The sequence below is a fragment of the Chelonoidis abingdonii genome, chromosome 6 (assembly GCF_003597395.2).
Source record: "Chelonoidis abingdonii isolate Lonesome George chromosome 6, CheloAbing_2.0, whole genome shotgun sequence".
In the NCBI taxonomy this organism is placed as follows: Eukaryota; Metazoa; Chordata; order Testudines; family Testudinidae; genus Chelonoidis; species Chelonoidis abingdonii.
Genome location: NC_133774.1, coordinates 36,048,886 through 36,071,575, shown reverse-complemented (window position 1 = coordinate 36,071,575; position 22,690 = coordinate 36,048,886). Strand labels below are relative to the sequence as shown.

The window sequence follows — 22,690 nt, the reverse complement described above, 5'->3', positions numbered from 1 at the left end:
GTGAGCTTGGGGGAGTTTCAGGTAAGCCCCCAAACTTTGGACGCAAAAGTCCAGATTTGGGACAGGACCAGACTGGTGGACCCTAAAGTCCAGGTCTGGGACTGGACGGCTAGATTACCACAAGGAGCCATAAAACTGTCAAGTAATTTCAGTTTCATGCTTGGGAATGCAATTAGCACATTAAGTTTACTCTGGAGAAGAGGACTGAAATTGAGGCTGAGGGGAGGGGCAGATTACCAGAGGCTCTTCCTCTCTCCAGCCTCCTATCTGCTATGAAGAATAGAATAGTTGTTTCCTACTCCTCATGGTAACCAAGACGCCCTGATGTGAGAGTGAAGAAATACAAACACCTGTTTCCTTCTAGCAGGTTGATGGGAGTGATGCTTCACTCCCATCAGATACCTAATAACAAAAAGCTGGATTCCCCATGCAGGATCTTTTTCTAAATTGGCATTATTTCTACAACTTAAATCAATTTCCTTCTTAAAATGTACTAATTATCTTTATTTGTAGGATGTATATATGGCTTTGCAAGGATTTTCTTTTAAGACTGAGGACATTGAGGAAGCTATGAAAAATACAATTTTGTATGGTGGTGATCTTCACTCTGCACTTGACTGGCTTTGTTTAAACCTTTCTGATGGTAAGCATTATACCTGAGAAGTGACTTTTAGGTACCAGAGTTTTTTGAATCTTTTGTAACTGATTTTTATTGAGCAAGTTTTTGTCTTGCTTTTAGTGACTCACAGTGAATGGTACCACTTATTCTTAAGAGCAAGGATTTCACTTTTTCCATCTTCTTTCACTAGCAGCACCGTTAGGTATTCTCTAGAAAAACTGTTTCCATAAAAATATGGTATAGAAAAAGACAAGGTGGGTGAGGTGTTTTTTTATTGGACCAACATCTGCTGGTGAAAGAGAATTTGGTCCGGTGAAAGATATTACCTCATGTGTCTCATATCCTAGAACCAGCAAGGCTTTGACAACACCGCAGATGGCGTGGAAATATGTTCCTATTGTAGACTGAAGGAGCACTCTGCAGCAGAGAACTCTTAGCACCACAGTGTCTCTCAGAAGGCTCAAAGGAAATTCATAAAATCATACATAAAGATAGAAAATCCCCAAGAGGGCCTTGTATTCTACAGTTGCCTTTAAAGATGTGAATTACAGGTGGTTTTGTGTTAATTTGACCCTGTTGTACAAGAGCAATAGCAATCACTGTGGTGTGGGAATGCTACATAGTAGTAACAGTTTATTTCAGTAGGATTAGTAGCAATTAGAACCAGGTGCAGAGTTGCTACTTTTTCTAGCTGTGTTTCAGACTTTCTGCCTAACTTTGGACAAGTCATTTAATCTCTCTACCTTCATTCATGCATCTACAGAATGGGTATAATAAGCAGAAATCAGTATCTGCTCAGGTGAATATCAAGACCGGGGGTTGATTCAGTCCTACATAGTGTTTTTCTTATTTTTAGTTTGTACCCAGTGCCATTGAAAGTTATTTTTTTCTCTTACTTGGAATTACATTTTATTTTAAAGATGCATTACCTGAAGGATTCAGTCAGCAGTTTGAAGAAGAGCAACACAAACCTAGAGCAAAATTTCGTTCTCCTGTGCCACGAAGTGAAACTCCTCAGATATCAAACAACAAAAAGGACGATGGACCTGAAATAAAGGTAATTTTGAGGAATTATGGGGAGGAGTTTTCAATGGTTAAACTCCCACTGACTTTTGTAGGAGCAGAGTTATGTCAACATAGAACATTATTGAAAATCCCATCCTGTGTGTTCAGTAATTTAAAGTACATAGAAGGATTTCTATTCTCTAGAGTGGAATGGTTGTAAAAATGTAACTCATTTTTTGAGCTTCAAGTGAAAAAAAAAACGGTTTATGAAGTTTTGGTGGTAACATTTGACTTGCTGGAAAAAATACCAAGTCCCAGTACAGTTAAATCTCCTACTCTCCAGCCCTCACAACCCGTTAATTCCATTTACCACTGCTGTATTCTATAGACCAACACATACACCTGGATGCAATTTTTATTGATTTGTGCCTATATAAGTTTGCCTCTGTGGTTTAGGAGTCCAGTACCCCAAGTTATCAAATCTTAATCAAGATTCCCCACATAATCCTCTCTCCCTCCCTTCCCTGTTCCCCCATAGTGGTTGTAAAACATTTATCTCACTGTCAAAAATATATGTATAAATTGTGTGATGTTTTGCAAGATCTGAGAAGCATCTTCATTTTTTTAATTGTTTTGAATTTCAAGCAACATTTCTCAAATATTGACCAAAACAGCGATTAAACCTTCTCAGTTTCCTTTACAATTATCTTTTTAATCCTGGCTGTTCTTCCTAATAGAGACATACTGTGAAAGACAAAGAAATGAGTATGAAGGAATGGATTCTGCAGTATGCTGAGCAACAGAGTGATGATGAGAAAAGCGAGTCTGTGAAAAACGCAGAAGATGATGAAAAGTTTGACCCTGTAAGCCGGAGAGCGATTTGTATATGGAGTCTCTTTCAAATGGCAGTTTTCATGTGGTATTTATCTATAAACTCTGGCTCTACTGTATGTGTGTATTTTTTGAAAATCAAGGGCTGAATAACTGATTTGATCATTGTCTTAGTTTTTGTAGATTTGACAGATCTGCAGGCAGAAGGAGAAGGGTTTAAAAGAAAAAAAACTTCTAGAAGTAATGCTTTCTAAGTCATTCTCCCTTTTGTTTTTTGTGTTGAATGAATGCAAAACTTTTGCTGCATAGTGCTAGAAAGGAAAATGCAGTCCTTTGAGAGACTTAAACAAGTGGGATAATTGTTTTCCATTCCCGCCCTTGTGAAGAGAAATATTTAGCCTTTTATTTTTATTTGTGAAATTAGAATTGTTCATTCTCCCGCAAAAAGATTTCTTTCATATAAATATTGTGTTGGTGTGGATGAGGTTTGGGAGGGAATATGCTTTATTATATAGTTTGTAATTAATTTCACCTGCAAAATATCCAGGATGTAACTAATGATCTTGTTTGGAACAGAATGAAAGATATGTGCATTTGGCTACAAAGCTTTTGGAAGCAAAGGAACAGGCAAGTTTCTCCAAGCAGGATAAAGACAAGCAAAGCCAGAAGGTGGCACAAGAAAAAATAAGAAGAATTCAACACGGTATGGACATTCAAATTATCTGTACCTTTTAGTAAACTTAAATTTTTAATTGTACTATCACACTTCTGCTGGTAAATCTATCAACTATTAGGAAAAATCTCTTTAAGATGATACTTTTTAACTGGTTTCATAACACTGCATGAATTGCAGATCATGAATTTCTTTTTGGTGTGACCCAAGATATTGAAAAATAACTGATTTTACTGGATGCATTTCTGGCTATCCAGCCTGTCACATTTTCAAAGGATGAATGGTAAGCACATAAGAAAAAACAGCACCTGTTGTTCTTTTGCAGAAATGGCAGCACTAGAAGAACATCCTGTGTTTAATCCAGCTATAAAAATTTCAAACCAACAAAATGAAAAGAAAAAATCTCCTTTGCTTCCTGAAGCTCATTTGAACCTGAACTTGCTTGAAAAATCTGGAGCTGCTGCAGAGGAAGAGAAGGGTATAATTGAAATTAAGAACAATACAAAATTCATTTACTGTACTCCAATTAACTAAAGATTTGTAAAGGCCCCTGGATTGTGCATTCTTCTGTATGGTGTAGGACCCCGAACCCTGGATTACAGTGAAGACAGGATGAGCCAACTTAACTTCTCAGCTGGCTTTAAAGCAATATATTAATTGTAGCACAGCAGCTTTAAAGCTTTTTATTTTCTTTTTCCACTAATTGTCACTTACGAGTCAGATCATGATTTGAATACATCTTTTCTGTACATGGAAAGCTAATGTTCTGATTCACTGCGTTGTCAGTCAGATGTTAACACCCTTCAACGAAGATCTTTAATTGAAACCTTTGACTATTGTTCGGGATGAGTGGTATCCTATATTGGTCCTGAACCACCAAGATCAAATATAGTATTCTTCTTAAGAATTATAGCTGTATGCCAGATTTGCTATAATTAAAATTTAAGTATAGATGTCGCCATACTGAACCAGGCCAGTATTCTGTATCTGATATTAGCTAGTATCTGTTCTTACTAAATATAAATGCAGAATATTTCTAAAAAATTTTACTTTCTACGAAAAATTCCTAAGTCAAGAGAAAATTACTTTGGATTCATTCAAGAATTAAGAAAGTTTGAAGCCTCCATGTGAACATCTAAAATAATGTAAATTTTGTTCTACCACTTCAGTGAAAAAGAGGGAGCCTCGAGATGTAAGGAATTTTGACTACACTGCTCGAAGTTGGACTGGTAAATCTCCTAAACAGTTTTTGATCGATTGGTGCAGGAAAAATTTCCCCAAGAGTCCAAATCCTTCTTTTGAAAAAGTTCCGGTGGGTAGATATTGGAAATGTAGGTATGTACTTCTTGTAAAGCTGAATTTTCTACTGATTCACGTAACTTTCTTAAACTCTAGCTGCTCCATTTAATTGAATGACTCTAAACATACATATTGTTACTTTTTTGGGAATTGATGCAATTTGACAAATTTTACACAAATTTGTAAAATCAGTGTCATTGAATATGCATTTTTCACTGAAAAAAAGTGTTGGCTGAAAAATTTTACCCAGCTCTACATATGGTAAGCTTTCATACAATATTTTACAATAATGCCCGCATCATCTAAGTATAGTAACTCCTCAGTTAGTCGTCCCGGTTAACGTTGTTTTGTTGCTGATCAATTAGGGAACATGCTTGTTTAAAGTTACGCAATGCTCCCTTCTAATGTTGTTAGGCAGCCTCCTGCTATGTCCACTGGTTGCAGAAAGAGCAGCCTGTTGGAGCTGGCTGGTGGAGGCTTGGAACCAGGGTGGACTGGCAGCCCCCGTATCAGCTCCCCTCTCCCCGAAGTTCCCTGTGTGGTAGCTGCCCAGCAGGCTATCAATTGCAAGTCAGTTCAGTTGTCCCTTCCCCCACTGCCATGTGCTGCTCTTGCCCTCTGACTTGGAGCTGTTCCCGGGAGCCTCCTGCTTGGTGTGCAAGGGGGGTGCTAATGTCAGGGTATCCCCCTCCCCCTGCAACTTCACCCCATCGGGCCATGTCCACCATGGGGGACGAGACATGACAGGGCTCAGGACGGAGGGAGCTTGCTGGCAGCAGCTGCCATCTCAACTTGCTGATCTACTTAAAAAGGCAGCGTACTTAGAGTGGGGTTAGCGTATTTAAAGGGGCAATGCTTGTCTGTCTCTCTCTCTCTTTCTGTCTCTGCCATGCCATCTCCCTTCCCTCCATTCGTGCTGCCTTGTAGAGTATGATGCTACATTAACAACGTGTTAACCTTGAGGGCTCAGCTGAGTGTTAGTTCATCATCTAGCAGTAAGGCATTCACTGGGGAAATAGCTCATTCTCTTCCGCCTTCTGACTTCACCACCTCAACCACGCTTCACAATCATCATTATTGTGTACAGTATTAAATTGTTTAAAACTTATACTGTGTATATGTGTGTGAAATATAGTCTTTTTGTCTGGCGAAAAAAATTTCCCTGGAGTCTAACCTCCCCCCCCATTTACTTTAATTCTTATGGGGAAATTGGATGTGCTTAACATCATTTCACTTAAAGTAGCATTTTTTAGGAACATAACTCCTCGTTTAATGTTGTAGTTACTGTAAATGTTTATTTCCACAAGTAGGTCACTTTAAGTTTTATCAAAGGTGCTTTGGGTCTATTTGGTTTTGCTTTTTCAAAAAACAAACAACCCTACAGGTTACTGTAATCTCCCCTAGAGATCAGTTCCATAAACCTATTACTACACTTTTTTATTTGTTTTATGTTGAACCCTTAACAGTTAACCATTTTATTTGTGTAGTGTTCTTTGTCTGATAACCTTCAGTTTCCAATTTTTTTAATGTTACGTGTTAAGCAAAAATAATAGGTTAGGTGCTGCACCTACTAGTAAATATGTCTGAAATATGATTTTATAGAACTGTTTTTTCTATCTTTTGAAGGGTTAAGGTTACCAAATCAGTTGATGTGATGGCAGTGTGTCCTACAATTGTGACAGAGGATAGTATGCAAGCTCAGCATCTGGCTGCTACATTGGCTCTTTATCACTTAGTCAAAGGACAGGTAAGATTTTCACTACGCTAGATGCTTAGGATGAAATGTATTTTCACATTTAAGATTTTATTTGCTGACATAATATCCATATTCATCTTTTAATAATCTGAATCAGCAAAGATTTTCCAGGCTCGAATTCTCCCTGTAAATTAAATGTTCACTTGTCCTAATTGAAGGTGCCAAACATAATCATGTGAGGCCGCAATGCGTGGCAAGACTTCATGGTGTGGAATAGTTAATACTGTAAAAGTTAAAAACATTTTCTACCAGTTGCAGTACCCATAGGTAGAAACAGATGCTCAACATGGTTACAAATATATGAACTTTCAGCTTGCTTTCTCCTGCTTTTTGCATGTTGGACTTGCTCATTTACAGAGAATTAGTGAGCTCTGGTATTTAAGTTGTTCTTTGGAGTAGTTTTTGATTATGTGAGAAATTTTATCTTCTGTCTACTGTTCAGCAGTATAATTGTCAAATAAATAAAACGGCAATAATTCTGCATCAGAGTATAGAAGAGTTAATATGTTCATTTAATGAAACAGTCAATTAATTGATGTACAATCCTTGTGACCGTGTAAGAGCAGAAGGCCTTTAAACATCCCTATTATACATTTTTTTTAATATGGTCCATTGAAATAACTGATACTCCTTAAGTTTCATATATACTTTTTTTCCTTGTTTTTATTTTTTTATATATCTTTATTCTAAATGTAGGATTTGGGAAAACTAATCATTCCTTAGCTGCAATCAAATACTAGCAACATATTTAAGGGAAGATTTGAGGTCTCAAATAAAAATGTTGTCATAGAAAGTACCCACACAGGCTCTGAAGACAAGTGATTAAAATCTGCATCTATAGAGAGGAAGTTTTTAAGTATTTGGATCAGTGGTATAGTCTTTCATTTCTTAAAGATTTTTTTAAGGTAACTTCTAGAATTTTTAAATTGATTTATAGGTGAAATGTCAGTGAAGCTACAGAATAATACATATTGTCACTTTTTCTCTGTTTTCTCTAAAGTCGGTCCATCAGTTGCTGCCTCCCCCATATCGAGATGTTTGGTTAGAATGGAGTGAAACTGAAAAGAAAAAGGAAGAAGAAAGCAAGTTAGAAATTAACAAACCTCGTGATAACTTTATTGCTAAGTTATTAAACAAACTCAAACAGCAGCAGCAACAGCAGCAATCTGAAAACAAACCCAAAGTATCAGAAGATCCAGAGGACTCCTGGGAAAACTTAGTTTCCGAAGAGGACTTCAACAGACTGTCTCTTGAGACTACAAGCACAGATGATTTGGAACCTGTGAGGATCCTGTTTAAAAAACTTCAAAGTTCCTCCAGATACCAGAGACTTTTAAAGGAGAGACAACAGTTACCTGTGTTTAAACACAGACATTCAATCATAGAAACTCTTAAAAAGCATAGAGTAGTTGTTGTGGCTGGAGAAACAGGCAGTGGCAAAAGTACCCAAGTCCCCCATTTCTTGTTGGAGGATTTGCTGTTAAATGTTGGGGGATCAAGTAAATGTAATATTGTCTGCACACAACCCCGAAGGATCTCAGCAGTGAGTCTGGCTACCAGAGTTTGTGAAGAAATGGGCTGTGAAACAGGACCTGGAGGAAGAGTAAGCTACTACTTGATTTATGGCTAATGGCTTAGACAACTGGTTTTATAGGAAATGTATTTTTCTGTACATAGTGGAAGCCACGTAATGTTTAGCATGATTTTACTTAAAGACAGCTTTCCTTTCCCTTAAAATGCATTTTCCTTTGCTTTTTGTTAAAACTGGATTACTAATTAATAGGACTGTCAAGCGATGGGGAAAAAAAGGTAATCGCAATTAATCGTGCTGTTAAACAATAATAGAAGACTGTTGATTTAAATATTTTTAGATGTTTTCTACATTTTTTAATATATTGATTTCAATTAAAACAGAATAAAAAGTGTACATTCCTCATTTTATATTTATTTTTTATTACAAATATTTGCACTGTAAAAAACGAGAGTATTTTTCAGTTCACCTAATATAACTACTGTAGTGCAATCTTTGTCATGAAAGTTGAACTTCCAAATGTAGAATTATGTACAAAAAAAAACTGCATTCAAAAATAAAAGAGTAAAACTTTAGCGCCTACAAGTCCAATCAGTCGTTTTCTTGTTTAGCCAATTGCTCAGGCAAACAAATTTGTTTACATTTGCAGGAGATAATGCTGCCCACTTCTTGCTCACAATGTCACATTAAAGTGAGAACAGGTGTTCCCATGGCACTGTTGTACCCAGCATCGCAAGATATTTACATGCTAGATGTGCTAAAGATTCATATGTCACTTCATGCTTCAACTGGTATTCCAGAGGACATGTAGTTGTGCTGATGACAGGTTCTCCTTGATAATAGTATAAAGCAGTGCAGACCGACGCATGTTCGTTTTCATCATCCAAGTCAGATGCCACCTGAAGAGGGTTAATTTTCTTTTTTGGTGGTTCGGGTTCTGTAGTTTCCTTATTGGAATGTTGCTCTTTTAAGACTTCTGAAAGCATGCTCCACACCTCATCCTTCTCAGATTTTGGAAGGTACTTCAGATTCTTAAACCTTGGCTTGTGTGCTGTAGCTATCTGTAGACATCTCACATTGGTAACCTTTTGCATTTTGTCAAATCTGCAGTGAAAGTGTTCTTAAAATGATAATCTTGGATGAGGACTACTATAACATGAAATATATGGCACAATGCGGGTAAAATAGAGCTGGAGATGTACAATTCTCCTCCAAGGAGTTGAGTCACAAATATAATTAATACATTATTTTTTTAACGAGCATCATCAGCATGGAAGCATGTCTTCTGGAATGGTGGCCGAAGCGTGAAAGGGCATATGAATGTTTAGCATATCTGCCATGTAAATACCTTGCAATGCCGGTTACAAAAGTGCCATGCAAACACCTGTTCTTACTTTCTGGTGACATTGTAAATAAGAAGCGGACAGCATTATCTCCTGTAAATGTAAACAAACTTGTTTGTCTTAGCAATTGGCTGAATGAGAAGTAGGACTGAGTGGATTTGTAGACTCTAAAGCTTTGCATTGTTTTGTTTTTGAGTGCAGTTATGTAACCAAACAAAATCTACATTTGTAAGTTGCACTTTCACAATAAAGCGACTGCACTATGGTATTGTGTGAAGTGAATTGAAAAATACTGTTTCTTTATTTTTACAGTGCAAATATTTGTTATAAAAAATATAAAGTGAGCAGTGTATACTCTGTATTCTGTGTTCTAACTGAAATCAATACATTTAAAAATGTAGAAAAACATCCCAAAATAGAAGAACTGCAGCCCAGGGTCTCAGGCTCAGGAGGGCCCCGCAAAAATAAATCCATAATTATATATGATTCAGTGGTCACCAACCCGTGGATCGTGATCGACTGGTTGATCCTGGAGCCTCTGCCAGTTGATCGTGATCTCCAGGCCACTTAAAACTAGTGGTGCAGCAGGGCTCAGGAGGGCTGCCTGGATGCCGTGACCCAATGCTGATACTCTCCACACGCCATCCCTACCCCCAGAACCATCCTCGCAGCTCCCATTGCCAGCTCATGGCCATTGGGAGTTGTGGGGGCGGCACTTGCGGGTGTGGGCAGCACACGGAGACACACCGGGCCCCTCCCCCCAGAGGCACGCAGAGACATGCCAGCAGCCAGCTGCTTCTAGGAGCGGCATGGGGCTATGGCAGGCAGCCTGTCTGAGCTCTGCTGCACCGCTGGCCAGGAGCCACCTGTGGTAAGTGCGTCTTGGCCGGAGCTTGCACCTCACACCCATTCCTGGACCCCGACCCCCTGCCCCAGATCAGAGTCCCCTCCTGCACCAAACTCCCTCCTAGAGGCCTCACCCTCTCCTGCACCCTGACACTCTGCCCCAGCCTGGAGCTCCCTCCTGCACTCAAACTTCCTCCTAGAAAGAAATTAATATAACAGCTATTTTGAATTAACTATATTCTACATGTTTTAAGACTGAAATGTAACCACAGAACAGCTTTTTGTTAATTAAAAGGTGTTTAGTATAGTGTTAATAGCCTTGATGCCATAATTGTGATCATCTTGTTTAAATTAGGAAAAAGACTTGTATACAGGGCCCCCACAAAATTGAATAGCCCCGGACCCACAGGAGAGTTAATCCAGCCCTGCTGGGAGGTGGGGGTCAGTCAGTGTGAGTGACACTGATACAGTTGCACTGAAAAAAATCATTGCCTTAATTTCCCCAATGTGTGGGCTTTGTGAGGATTTATTAATTGATCACAGTAAACTTTAAATATGAGCTGTACAAGTGCTAATCTAATTGTCTCATTGATGACTGTCAATATTCTTAACTTTCTAGTCCAAGACCTCCCTTAATTTATATCAAGTAGAAACTAATAATTGTTTCAGATTTTGTTTGGATTTGAAAATAATCCACCATGCTATTTTACTAGTAGTTGATGCAGTGCCTGAATCCAGTGTTTAATCTTAATTTTAATATTTTTGTATCTGTGATATCTAGTACTTTAAACCACTGCTGTACATTTAAATACTATCCTATAAATTGTTTTGTAGAATTCCTTGTGTGGATATCAAATCCGTATGGAATCCCGAACGGGAGAAGCTACTAGATTATTATACTGTACAACAGGAGTTCTGCTTCGGAAACTGCAGGATGACAGTCTTCTTTCAAATATATCTCATGTTATTGTAGACGAGGTTAGCAATTGTATCTTTCATAGGAATTATTTGTATTGATGCATCAGACTAATTCACTCTTTACATCCTTTTAATTCAAGGTTCATGAAAGAAGTGTCCAGTCTGATTTCTTACTAATCATTCTGAAGGAGATCTTACATAAACGTTCAGACCTGCATTTGATTTTAATGAGTGCTACTGTAGACAGTGAAAAGTTTTCCAGCTATTTTACCCACTGTCCCATTCTAAGGATTTCAGGAAGGAGTTACCCTGTTGAGGTAGGTAAATGTTTCTTTATATCTACCCACACAAATAAGCTCCAGTAATATGTCATCCAGTTGTATCTGCTACAGCAGCAAGAGAAGGTAGTCTTTCATCTGAATTTAAAACCATTTTAGCTCTTTTATCTTTAAAAATCCTAAAATGGCATTAGTGGTCCTAAGAACAGAGCTCTGTACTTGGATTTACATCATATTTCGCCTCTGGCCATTCAGACCATCCACAGAATAATTGAGACCATCCACAGACATTCTAGAACACCATTTTTATTATTGTGCTTTTTTTTTTAATGTGCAGTATAAATGGAAATCAAATTTTGAGTTCTTTCCGTTTCTGTGGCTTGCTGTTTTGTGGCTTGCCCTGAAGCTTGCCATTTTACTTTGGTGTGTTCTGTTGCGTTAGGCTCTCATGGTGAGGAAAATTTGAGCATTTCAAAATGTCTCTCCTCTTACTATTTATCTTTCACTTTATAATTTTTTTATCAAATACTTGGTAACTTTGAGATGCCAAATAATGTTAAAGCAATATTTATGGTGTATTCTATGCAAATTGCTGCACGTCAATACTGACTGATATATCTCTGTTGCTGAAGTAAGTGCACCAGTCATCTAGTATTAAATGACCAACTACATTGATTGGTTACTTGTTGTTGTCTTCATTTTTATTTGCGGAAAAAAAGGTAAAATAACTAAAATGCTACTTACAGGGTTTCTAATATACCACATACAGTGCACTAAATACACAATCCATCACAATTTATTTTTATGATCCAGCATTGTTAAAGCTGTGATACACAAGGACACAGCCTCTAACACATCCTTCTTGCTGCTTGGTTAATTTGGTTTACTGACTTGTTCGGTTTTTTTAATATGGATGTAAAGTAATAAAGTAATAGCGTGATTCACTTTCTGTTTCCATATAAATAAGGAAATAAGTGAAAAGGGAAAGATCTCCTCCTTGTGATTTTTTTTTTTTTTTTTTTTTTTTTTTTTTTTTTTTCTTCCACCTCACAGACCTCTGGGCTGCTGTTTGGTATGGGAGTGGGTGCAGAAGGGGGTTCCTTAACACTGTTATAGATACTTAACAGCTGTATATTGCTTTGCCCTTTTAGAGGCAGGAGCAGAAAAAGGGAGTGGCACTATATGTTGAGGAGCAACATATAGCGCGACTCAATTTTTCTGCTGTTAAGGAGCAGCATATAGTTTACTGTAGAAGGTAGGATCGTCTTTCTTAGCTAGCATTGTAGGAAATTCCCTTTTCAATCCTAAATGTGTGCTTTAGAAAGACAAAAAGGATGTAAGTTTATTTTTTGTACTTACCCCTCTCAAACTAATTCTGTAGGTTTTCCATGTGGAAAATGTTATTGAGGAAATTGGTTATGTTCTGGAGAAGGACTCTGAATATTGTCAGAAATTCATGGAGGAGGAGGAGGAAGAAATAACAATAAATGTTACTAGCAAAGGAGGAGGAATCACAAAGCATCAGGTAAAACACTTATTTTCTGTTTGGACAGTCTTGTTTAAGATCATAACAATGGCCATGCTGAGTCAGATCAACGGTCCATCAAGCCCAGTATCCTATCTTCCAACAGTGGCCAGTACCAGATTTTTAACGGGGCATGAACGTAACAGAGCATCTTATCAAGTGAGCCATTCCATGTCATCCAGACTTAGCTTCTGGCAGTTGGAAGTTTAGGGACATCCAGAACATGGGGCAGGGACACAACCCATCTTGGCTAATAGCCATCAATGAAACTGTCCTGCATGAACCTATCCAATTTTTTGTTGAACCCAGTTATGGTTTTGGCCTTCACAATGTCCCATGGTAACGAGTTCGACAGGTTGACTCCATTGGGTGAAGAAGTACTTTCTTTTAAACCTGCTGCCTATTAATTTATTTAGATGATCCCTAGTTCTTGTATTATGTGACTGGGTAAATAACCCTTACCTAGTCATCTTTCTCCACACCATTCATGATTTTATAGACCTCTGTCATATCCTCCCTTAGTCAACTCTTTTCTAAAATGCATAGTCCCAGGCTTTTTAATGTCTCCTTGTATAGAAGCTGTTCCAGACCCCTGATGATTTTTGTTACCCTTCTCTGTATCTTTTCCTATTCTAATATATCTTTTTATGATAAGAGGTGTCCAGAACTGTGCACAGTATTCAAGGTTTGGGCATACCATGAATTTGTGTAGTAGTAGTGTATTTTCTGTTCTTTCTCTTTTTTTCTTTTTGACAGCTGATCCATTTGCACAGTGGTATCAAATCATCACAATTAATACAATACTAATTTAGCTATATACAATTATGATATTTCCAATGGTTATGAACCATATATTCAGCAACTTACTGAGTCATCAACTGAGTGTGTTCTGGTAGCTTCATCAACAATTATTTGCAGCTGCCCTGCTGTCACTACATTTTTAATGTTGATTCCCAGTTAAATTGTACCTTCAACATCTTGAGCACACCCCCAACTCTTGATACATTTAAGCAAATCCTGGGCAAAGCTCTTGAATATACTCAGGAACAATTCTGCTTAGTTATGAAGATGAACTAAGGGAAGGGGACAGATAAAAAGTGATGTCCCTCTTCCAAGCTGCTTCCTGCCACTTGGGATGCCAAAATGAGACACTGCTTACAGTGGATTATCTAGATGTAAAAAATATATCGCATGTTCTGCTCCCCACTTCAAGGTTAGCTCCCCCTAAGTGTGGCTAATATGTCTTGCAGGGCTCTGTGGAACTAGTTCTCCTTGGTGGGGCTTAGATGCCTTTCTGGGCTTCACTCCTCCCCACTAACTAGTTGGCTGTATGTTGCATGAGAAAGGGAGGAGAATAAGTGGTAGCACTCTCCTGAGCACCACCCAGTCACTGCCCAAAATTATGATAGGTAGGGGAGTAGTTAGGGCAGATCTTCATATATTATGATTGTCCCTCTTCTTTCTGAATGCTTTGATTAGCAATGAAATAGTTGATATTAGTGGCATTTAAATTATCATTAGACGTTTAAGAATTCTCAGATTATTGAGATGGATTATCTACATCAGCAGAGCTGTCCCTATCTATCTCCTCGAGAGGTGGTAGGTAGATTGATGGAAGAATTCTCCTGTCATCCTAGCAGTGTCTACACTGGGACTTAGGTTGGCTTAACAACGCCGCTCAGAGTGTGGCTTTTGCACACCCTGACCAATGTAGTTAAACCAACCACATTTTCTGGTGTAGACCAGAGCTCAGACAAACATGACTGCCTCAGTTTACATTTAGTTCACATTTTCATGGTTTCTTTTGCACCCATAAGGGCTGGAGACTTGTTTGTTACTTTTTAAATTAAAGCACAGGTTCTGGAGCACAGGATAGCAGCCTAAAAACAAAAAGTACCAGCTTGCCAGGCCTTTGTGAGATGGACAAGATGGACCTAATGGAACTTTTATTATTATAAAATGGACTATGTGGTGTCCATTTTGTACATATTTTGCTTTACAAGACAATGAAGCTAAAACACTTAAAGGGCATAATGTCTACGTTCTCCTTTCTTGCCTTCCTCTTGCATAAAGTTAATGTTACCAATTTCTTTCCTTTTTAGGAATATGTCCCTCTCCAGTCTGGATCAGGTGTTGATTTGGATCCTTACTATCAAAAGTATAGCAATCGTACTCGGCAAGCAATCTTCTACATGAATCCCTACAAGATCAACCTTGACCTTATCTTGGAATTGCTTGCCTTCTTAGGTACTTTGTCACTTCCTAAAATGTTTCTGGACTTTTAAAAATTCTTCCAATGCTCACTTTCCTCATATTTTGAGATCTCCACTTTCATGGATTTCTTATCGTTTACTAATGATGCTTGGTGCTAGTAAGGATATTTGATTTCATTCCTATTAATGGTGCCTCCTGGAAAGGGCCCAGTTCAGGAATCATAGTAGTATCTCCTATTTCAAACGGGGAAATGTCAAATAGGATTTTTTCTAGCTTTTTAACCAGGTTTCTGTATTATATTCCTACAGATAAAAGTCCCCAGTTCAGAAACATAGATGGCGCTGTATTGATCTTTTTACCAGGGCTTGCTCACATCCAGCAGTTATATGATCTCATTTCAGCTGATCGAAGGTTTACAAGGGACAGGTAATGGAAGCATTCTCATTAAGAAATGTGCAGTGTTCTTGTCTTAGTTTTTAAGACTAGCTGTTTCTGTTATAGGAAGGGAGAATTATATTTAGCACATAACTTACTTTTTTTCTCAGAATATGTTTTCTCAATCCATCTTCATTTTTTTTTCTATTTCTCTTTCAAATCTAAGCATAAGTGGTAAATATTTAGATTCTTTTGCAGTCAAAATTGCCTTATTTTTCCTCCAAATGAACTTATTTGCTTTAACAGTGAAGAGCTTCTGGATATTTTAATTCTGAAATAAAAACTGACACTTTCTTCCTTTTTGCTACACTTGCCAAATACTATCACTGTAGTTTAGAGTCAATATAAAATTGCATAGCAAGGGTAGAAACTCTTTTTTCACCTATCTCCACCAAACTGGAGACTGACTATATCAAGTATTATCATTTCACACATTTTTTTTCCTTTCATATTTTACTATCGTTTATTTTTAGTATTATGTAATCATAAATTAGTAATACAAAGTCTTACTATTATTTATGTATATTCTCTTTCCTTCCTCTAACCTAGCAGCATTACCTCAGGCTTATTTAAACATCTGTTGAATAGTGTAACTTAATTGTTGAATAGTGTCTCCTTCTTTCAGGTATAGGTTAATAGCTCTGCATTCTATTCTTTCAACACAAGATCAAGCAGCTGCATTTACATTGCCCCCTTCTGGAGTTAGAAAGGTATGGTATGTTTAAAAATGTAAAATTCACTATTGTAATATAAATCACCATCTTGCTCCCTCTACTTTATATACTTTTTGTGTATATGAATTCTCATAATAGAAAATTTATGAACTTATACAACTGGGAGTTGTCTTTGAAATTCTCTTGCTGAAAGCAGAGCATTGTACTCTATTAACTCTTATCTGGCCCTAAACACCTTGTTAACGTCAAAAGATCGTCAAGTCATCATACTAAATCATTTTATATAGAACAAAAACATTTAGTTTTCAGTATTTTTTGTTTTACTGTTGTATTAAAAAAATGGATTCCTGTCACTTTTTTTTTTAAAAAAAACTTTTTTAGGAATTTTTTCCCTTGCAGTATTTTGTGCACCTTCATACACACACGGTTGTGAAATACTATTTTACTTAATGACAAATTGTTCAGTGGAAAGTCAAGCAACCTTTGCAAGTGCAAGCAGAAGTTTAAACCAATTATACAATAAAAAACTAGTACAAAAACATGTAAAGATTCCCTTTAACTCTGGCCCTCTCAGATGTTTCTGTAGGGGTCACTTTTTATCGAGTTCTCTCCAAATCTGAGTTTAAAGGAATGAAACTTATGGAAGGACTATTTCCTTAATTCATTTATCTGATGATATGGCTATTTCATTTGCAGATTGTTTTGGCAACCAATATTGCTGAGACAGGTATTACGATACCAGATGTTGTCTTTGTAATTGACACTGGGAGAACAAAAGAAAACAGGTGAGGGATGATCTTCTAAGTCTTTGTGTTGTGTACGGTTTTGGAAATAGACTCCATAGGGGCTGTCCACTAGGTTTGTACCTCTTCAGATCTAGGTTTAAATTCAGGCTTTGGTCAAAAAAGTTAGTTGATTGGTCTAATGATGATGGCCATATGTCCAAATCACAAAACCATGCTACAGCTTGGTACAAGTCTGCTGATTTCAAATGGTGGTGTTGTCACAGATCCATAGGATCAGTGCTGTGCTCCTAGCTTTATGAACTGTCTCTTGGAGGGGATCCCTTTGGTGTGCCAGACCCCCCAGGGGCTCACACTCTTCCTTCAGAGTAGGCCATGCAACACTGTTGCCTCTTGAGACTGAACCTTTGGGCTTTAGCCCTCCTGCTTCTCACCGTGAGTTCGGTTCAGAGAGTCCAACTGAACCAGACTCCTGATAGAGACTTGTACACTCTTCAGGGATTAATGCACTTACCAAATATTACAGTAACACTCAAACAGCTTTTCAAAATGATAGGGTTTATTAGTCAACTAAAACATAGCATAAGGATATCCTTAGGGTAGCACATCGAGAAACTAAGGTTAAAGCATAGTCTGTTCTGATCAGTCCAGAGCCCCAGTCAAGGTGTAGTGAAACTCCATTTTCAGGCTCTCTTTCTGTCTGACCTCCTTAATTGGTTCCTAGAGGAGAGAGCTCCCAAGCTTCTGCCAGAGCTCCCACTGATCCCCTCACCTCATACCTCTCAATCTTTTTTTCTGGAACTGAGAACTTTTCTTAGTTTCCCTGCTGAGAGGCAGGGAAATTGGTGAGTCATTGGAGCTTGCATTATGTCTTTGGCCCCTCGTTTACCTAAGATCGTTTCAACCAGTTCCTTAAGGATTCTTCTTTCCACCAAGACAGGGAGGTGACACCCACCTATGTATCTTAGTCTGTCCTGAGAGCAAATTTAGTCCCTTTTTCATCTCCACTTGGTAACAGTGCATCAAATAGGGGAAACTGAGGCACACACAATTCATAAAAACATTACAAAAATTGCCACTTTATCACAGTTATGAACAAGAGGGGAATTATTTAGAAGTGATGGAATGCACAACTAGAAGTAGTGGGATAAAATTTTAGGTGTACTACCTTTTTCCATAACTTCCTGACACTGAGATACTGGGCTTTGGTCTACTTCAAATATACAAAGTACTAGAAAATGTATGGTAAAAAAACAATTCAGCATTGGCAGGAAGATGGACTTGATGAACTAATACAATAGGTCTCTTTCACCTCTATCATCTACATTTGATTAATTCATCAATCAATCATATGGAAGGCTTATAAAATAGGGCTTTCAAAACTAAGTTTTATAACTTTTTATAATGAGTGATTTTATTTTTAAAATTCAGCTTTAAATTAGATGAAAATTTGAATCTGACAGTAGTCCTTATCTGCACATTCTGTGCAAATGCTTTTTCAGGTACCATGAAAGCAGCCAAATGAGCTCTTTGGAAGAGACCTTTGTCAGTAAAGCAAGTGCTTTGCAGCGTCAAGGGAGAGCTGGACGTGTCAGGGATGGATTCTGCTTCCGGATGTACACAAGAGACAGGTACAGTAGCTTTAATGAGCAAGATTTTGTAAGTCAGGCAACTGTTACAGTATTAATTGCAAAAGCCTGTGTTAAAATGCAGTGTAGGGGTTGCAAACTAAACTGAAGTGAGGAAATACAAGAGTTTGGGATCTCATAAAAGTGCTTACATGATGTGTATAATATGGATAACTTTATAGTTCCTGGGTTTTTTTCAAATTGAATTTATAGCCTTAATGTTTCTTTAACAGAGGTGACTCAAATTTTTAATTTCCTTTTTAATAATGCTTCAGTTACGATTCTTTTCCCCACAATTTTTTTAAACTGTAGAATTCTGTTTTAAACATCACCATAAATTTGTCCATGTGTCAGATATAAACAAACCCTAGCTCTGGAATCTTGAAGTTTAGCTACTGATTTTGTCCCAGATCCCTAAGTGGCGTGTTCAGAGATTGAACTCACAACCCTGGGTTTAGCAGGCCAGTGCTCAAACCACTGAGCTGTCTCTCCCCACCGATAGATTATACTGCTCCATAGTATGGAAAGCAACAATATAACTAAAAACCTAGAATTCCTTTTACTTTGAGGGCTTAGTCACATGTAAAATTTGAAGTTCCACTTATTGGAATTAAGCATGAGCAAAATATTAGAAATTATTTCAAAACAGTGTCCCATTGTCCATCACTATCCTCTCTCTCTCTCTCTCTCACTCACACACACACACACACTCTGACGTATGCACATGCTTAGCTCACAAATGTTCTACTCACTTTTTAATTTAAAACCCATGCATGTACCCCAAAAAAGAATGTCTATCTGAAAAACAAGCATATGGAAACGCGGGTTTGTAATTTAAGAGGAGTTGTAACCTTAAGTCAGGGCTTGTTGCACTGAAATTTGTAATACTGTGTGTCTTTATTATTGTGATATTGCAGGTTTGAAAGTTTCATGGAATATTCTGTTCCAGAAATACTGCGTGTGCCTTTAGAAGAGTTATGTCTTCATATTATGGTACAGTCTTGTTTCTTGAATTTCTCTTAACTTTGTTCCTTTAGAATCAGCCAGAAAGGTGTGTGTCCTGCTCTAGTGCTACTATTTGGGTTGTGTGGGTCTATGGAGATGTCTGTTTCCTCTCTTAGGCCTGGTCTACGCTACACGTTTATACCGAATTTAGTAGCATTAAACCGATTTAACCTGCACCTATCCACACAACGCAGCCCTTTATATCGATATAAAGGGCTCTTAAAACAGATTTCTGTACTCCTCCCCGACAAGGTGAGTAGCGCTGAAATTGGTATTGCCATGTCGGATTACGGTTGGTGTGGCTGCAATTTGACAGTTTTGGCCTCTGGACGGTATCCCACAGTGCACCATTGTGACCGCTCTGGAAAGCAATCTGAACTCGGATGCACTGGCCAGGTAGACAGGAAAAGCCCCGCGAACTTTTGAATTCATTTCTGCTTGCCCACGTGGAGCGCTGGTATCAGCATCGGTGTGACCATGCAGTCCCAATTCCAAAAAGAGCTCACAATGGACTGTATGGAGATACTGGATCTGATCGCTTGATGGGGAGACAATCTGTTCTATCAAAGCTCACGTTAGAGAGACGAAATGCCAAAGCATTTGAAAAAATCTCCAGGCTATGATGAGACAGAGGCACAGCAGGACTCGCACAGTGCTGTGTGACAAGCGAACGAAGCCAAAATCAAAGTGGATGCTGAGGGAGTTGGGAGGGAACTGAGGCCCAGCTTCCCACAGTCCTGCGTCCCAAAGTATGCATTCTTGCGCTGAGCTCCCAGATCCTGAAGGTCAAAAACATTGTTCCCCGCGTAGTTCAGTGGAATATGTCCAATCAAATTTACACACACCCCCATACCCCTCGAAAGAGGGAAAAAGATTTCTCGCCTCTTTTTCAAATGTACCTATGCTTACTGGATGCTTCTGGTAGACGGGTGGCTGGAGCGCTAAAACAGCAGCATCCTGCCTCGTCTCCATCCCCTCCCCGGTGGCAGATGGTACGGTACAAAATGACTGATGCCTCCCTTCTCATCATCATCCGGAGTGCTCCTGCTGCCGGTCGGTCAGTCCGAGGGCGCCATGGTGCAAAAGGAAATGATTCCTGTCATCTTCCTTTTTAACTTTGTGTCCTGGATCCGACACAGTCCTGGCAGGATGGTGCATAGCTGCGTCGGTAACCATCCTCCTCATTAGCGCTGGAGGCTGAGCTCCTCTCCTCTCCCACCCTTCATGTCTAATGGAGAATTCGTGGACTATCATAGCAGCGGGAGGCTGTGCTCCTCTCCCCTCCCCCACCCTTTAATGAGTAATGAAATTCTGCCTGAAATGATCTAGCAAGCTGGAGGCTGCCCCCCACTCATTTTTCTCACTGAAAAGTCAGTGTTTCTTATTTCCTCATTTTCTTATTACTTCATCACACAAATGGGGGGATTAAAGCCACGTAGCCCAGAGAGGTGTGGGGAGGAGGGAAACAACGGTGGGGTTGTTGCAGGGGGGAGGGGGGGCACCCCCTAGGAATGGCATGCAGCCTCATCCATTTTTAGCGGGAGCTCTGGGGCTCTGACACGGAGCAGCTGTGCTCTTCTGGTTCCTATAGACTTGCCCCATATTTCTTAGGCCAGGACTACATCTATTTTTAGACAAAACAAAGAAGGGAATGACCTGGAAGTCGTTCCCGATTTTTGTCCATGGCGCCCCCGACCCGACCTCAGCGAGCACCTGTGACACCAGGAGCACCCTATGACCACCAGCGAAGCACCAGGAGCACTAGACAGCAGGAGATGGTACACTATGACTGGTAACCGTCATTGCCAATTCCAAAGCAAGCAGACAGTGCAATAGGGCTGGTAACTGTATCTCTGCTCCCTTTGCAAGGCAATGCATGCTGCTGTGTAAGCACTACAATACTGGCATCTGTCCGAGCAGACCAGTAACACTACAGTGACAGTGAAAAAGGCCTAAACGGAGCTCCATTGGTTACCATCTTATGGCATTTGCCAGGGCAACCAAGAAAAAGGTGCGCGAATGATTTGTCTGCACATTGCTTTCACGGAGAAGGATTGACAGTACGATGACATTTACCAGAATCACTCGCGAACGTGTTTTGCTTCTATCATGCATTGTGATCTTCAATCCAGAGATTCCAATGGGCGGGAGAGACCCTGCAGGAACTATGGATAGCTACCCACAATGCAATGCTCTGGATCGATGTTTAGCCTCGGGTACATAGACGCACACCGCCAAATTAATGTGCCCTAGTCTAGTGGGCCGCTGTCGCACTCCGACTTTAATACAATCTGTTTTAAAAACCAGTTTATGTAAAATCGAATTTAATTCGTCAAGTATAGACATACCCTTAGTGGAAATCCAATTAGGTATGTGTGTGCTTTAAAAAATCCAGAGCATGTTGGTCTGGAGCTGGGTGCGTAACATCAATCTATGTAGAATATAATACTACTAATCTTCAGAATGGAATCATTCACATTTCTTCCCAACATCAATCTGAAGGAAATGGTTTTATGAAGGAAGTCCTGTCTAAAGGGCCAAATCCCAGTCCTGTCCATATTACAACTGTATGGAATGTGCATGAGGGAAACTAAGAGGAGGATGGCATCCTCTTCCCAACCAGAAATGGGGTGCAAGGCAATGTGCATATTATTCTACATATATAAATTTGGGCTATAGAGTCATGGGGAGTTCAGACTACCGACCATAGCCATGCATCGCGCACCTCTGTAGTGTCTGCCATAAAGGCCGAGGACTGAAGCTGGCATGACTAGGTGATAACTTTTCACTTTCTCTAAACTCTGGCCGTCCCTCTAACATGAGCATCCTAATGTCAACTGTGTGGGCCTGCCTGCAGCCCTTCATCAGGGACCTTGGCAACGTGTATGAGGAAAGGTGATAGGGGGGGTGTGGGAAGAGGAGGATGGTTTGGCCTCAGAATGACTGAATAGGCAACATGCGTTCTAGAATGTCTTTTGCAGCCCATCATTTAAAAATTATCTATTCTTTATTGGTTATCTTTTTGGTTAACATTTACCGAGATAGGTTAGATTGAATTGTCTATCCATGTTAATCGCCGATGAATTGGTTACTCTGAGATTTCCTCTCCATGCATTATACCCTCCACAGAGCCTGCAAAGTAATCAGCAATGCATATGAACCCTGCATACAGAAAATTGGGTTGTGAATTAATGAGCCCAAAACTGACTCCATTGGGGCCAGCACCTTGCAGCATTACCTGTCAAATGTAAAGATGGCAAAATGCTTATATTTCGGTGCCATATATTGGTTGCTTGGTATCCTGTGGTAAGTTGATAGGTTTTGCAGTTTTCATTATCTCGACGATTATGAAAAAACAATGCTAAAA

At 39.1% G+C, this 22,690-nt stretch overlaps 1 protein-coding gene across 2 annotated transcripts in view; it reads left to right on the top strand.

The window, feature by feature from the left end:
* DHX29 (DExH-box helicase 29) overlaps window positions 1-22,690 on the top strand; it is a 53,775-nt gene that overhangs the window by 17,055 nt on the left and 14,030 nt on the right. The window contains exons 4-20 of one of the 2 annotated variants that reach the window (XM_032769014.2): window positions 514-643; window positions 1,540-1,676; window positions 2,362-2,487; window positions 3,032-3,158; window positions 3,454-3,606; window positions 4,298-4,463; window positions 6,054-6,174; window positions 7,184-7,786; window positions 10,738-10,881; window positions 10,962-11,138; window positions 12,481-12,624; window positions 14,727-14,871; window positions 15,147-15,264; window positions 15,899-15,983; window positions 16,644-16,732; window positions 18,193-18,321; window positions 19,236-19,311. In XM_032769014.2, the coding sequence (XP_032624905.1) occupies window positions 514-643; window positions 1,540-1,676; window positions 2,362-2,487; window positions 3,032-3,158; window positions 3,454-3,606; window positions 4,298-4,463; window positions 6,054-6,174; window positions 7,184-7,786; window positions 10,738-10,881; window positions 10,962-11,138; window positions 12,481-12,624; window positions 14,727-14,871; window positions 15,147-15,264; window positions 15,899-15,983; window positions 16,644-16,732; window positions 18,193-18,321; window positions 19,236-19,311 (2,670 nt within the window). Of the gene's footprint in view, window positions 1-513; window positions 644-1,539; window positions 1,677-2,361; window positions 2,488-3,031; window positions 3,159-3,453; window positions 3,607-4,297; window positions 4,464-6,053; window positions 6,175-7,183; window positions 7,787-10,737; window positions 10,882-10,961; window positions 11,139-12,480; window positions 12,625-14,726; window positions 14,872-15,146; window positions 15,265-15,898; window positions 15,984-16,643; window positions 16,733-18,192; window positions 18,322-19,235; window positions 19,312-22,690 lie in introns of those variants that run through there. The other variant, XM_032769015.1, reaches the window with a different exon arrangement.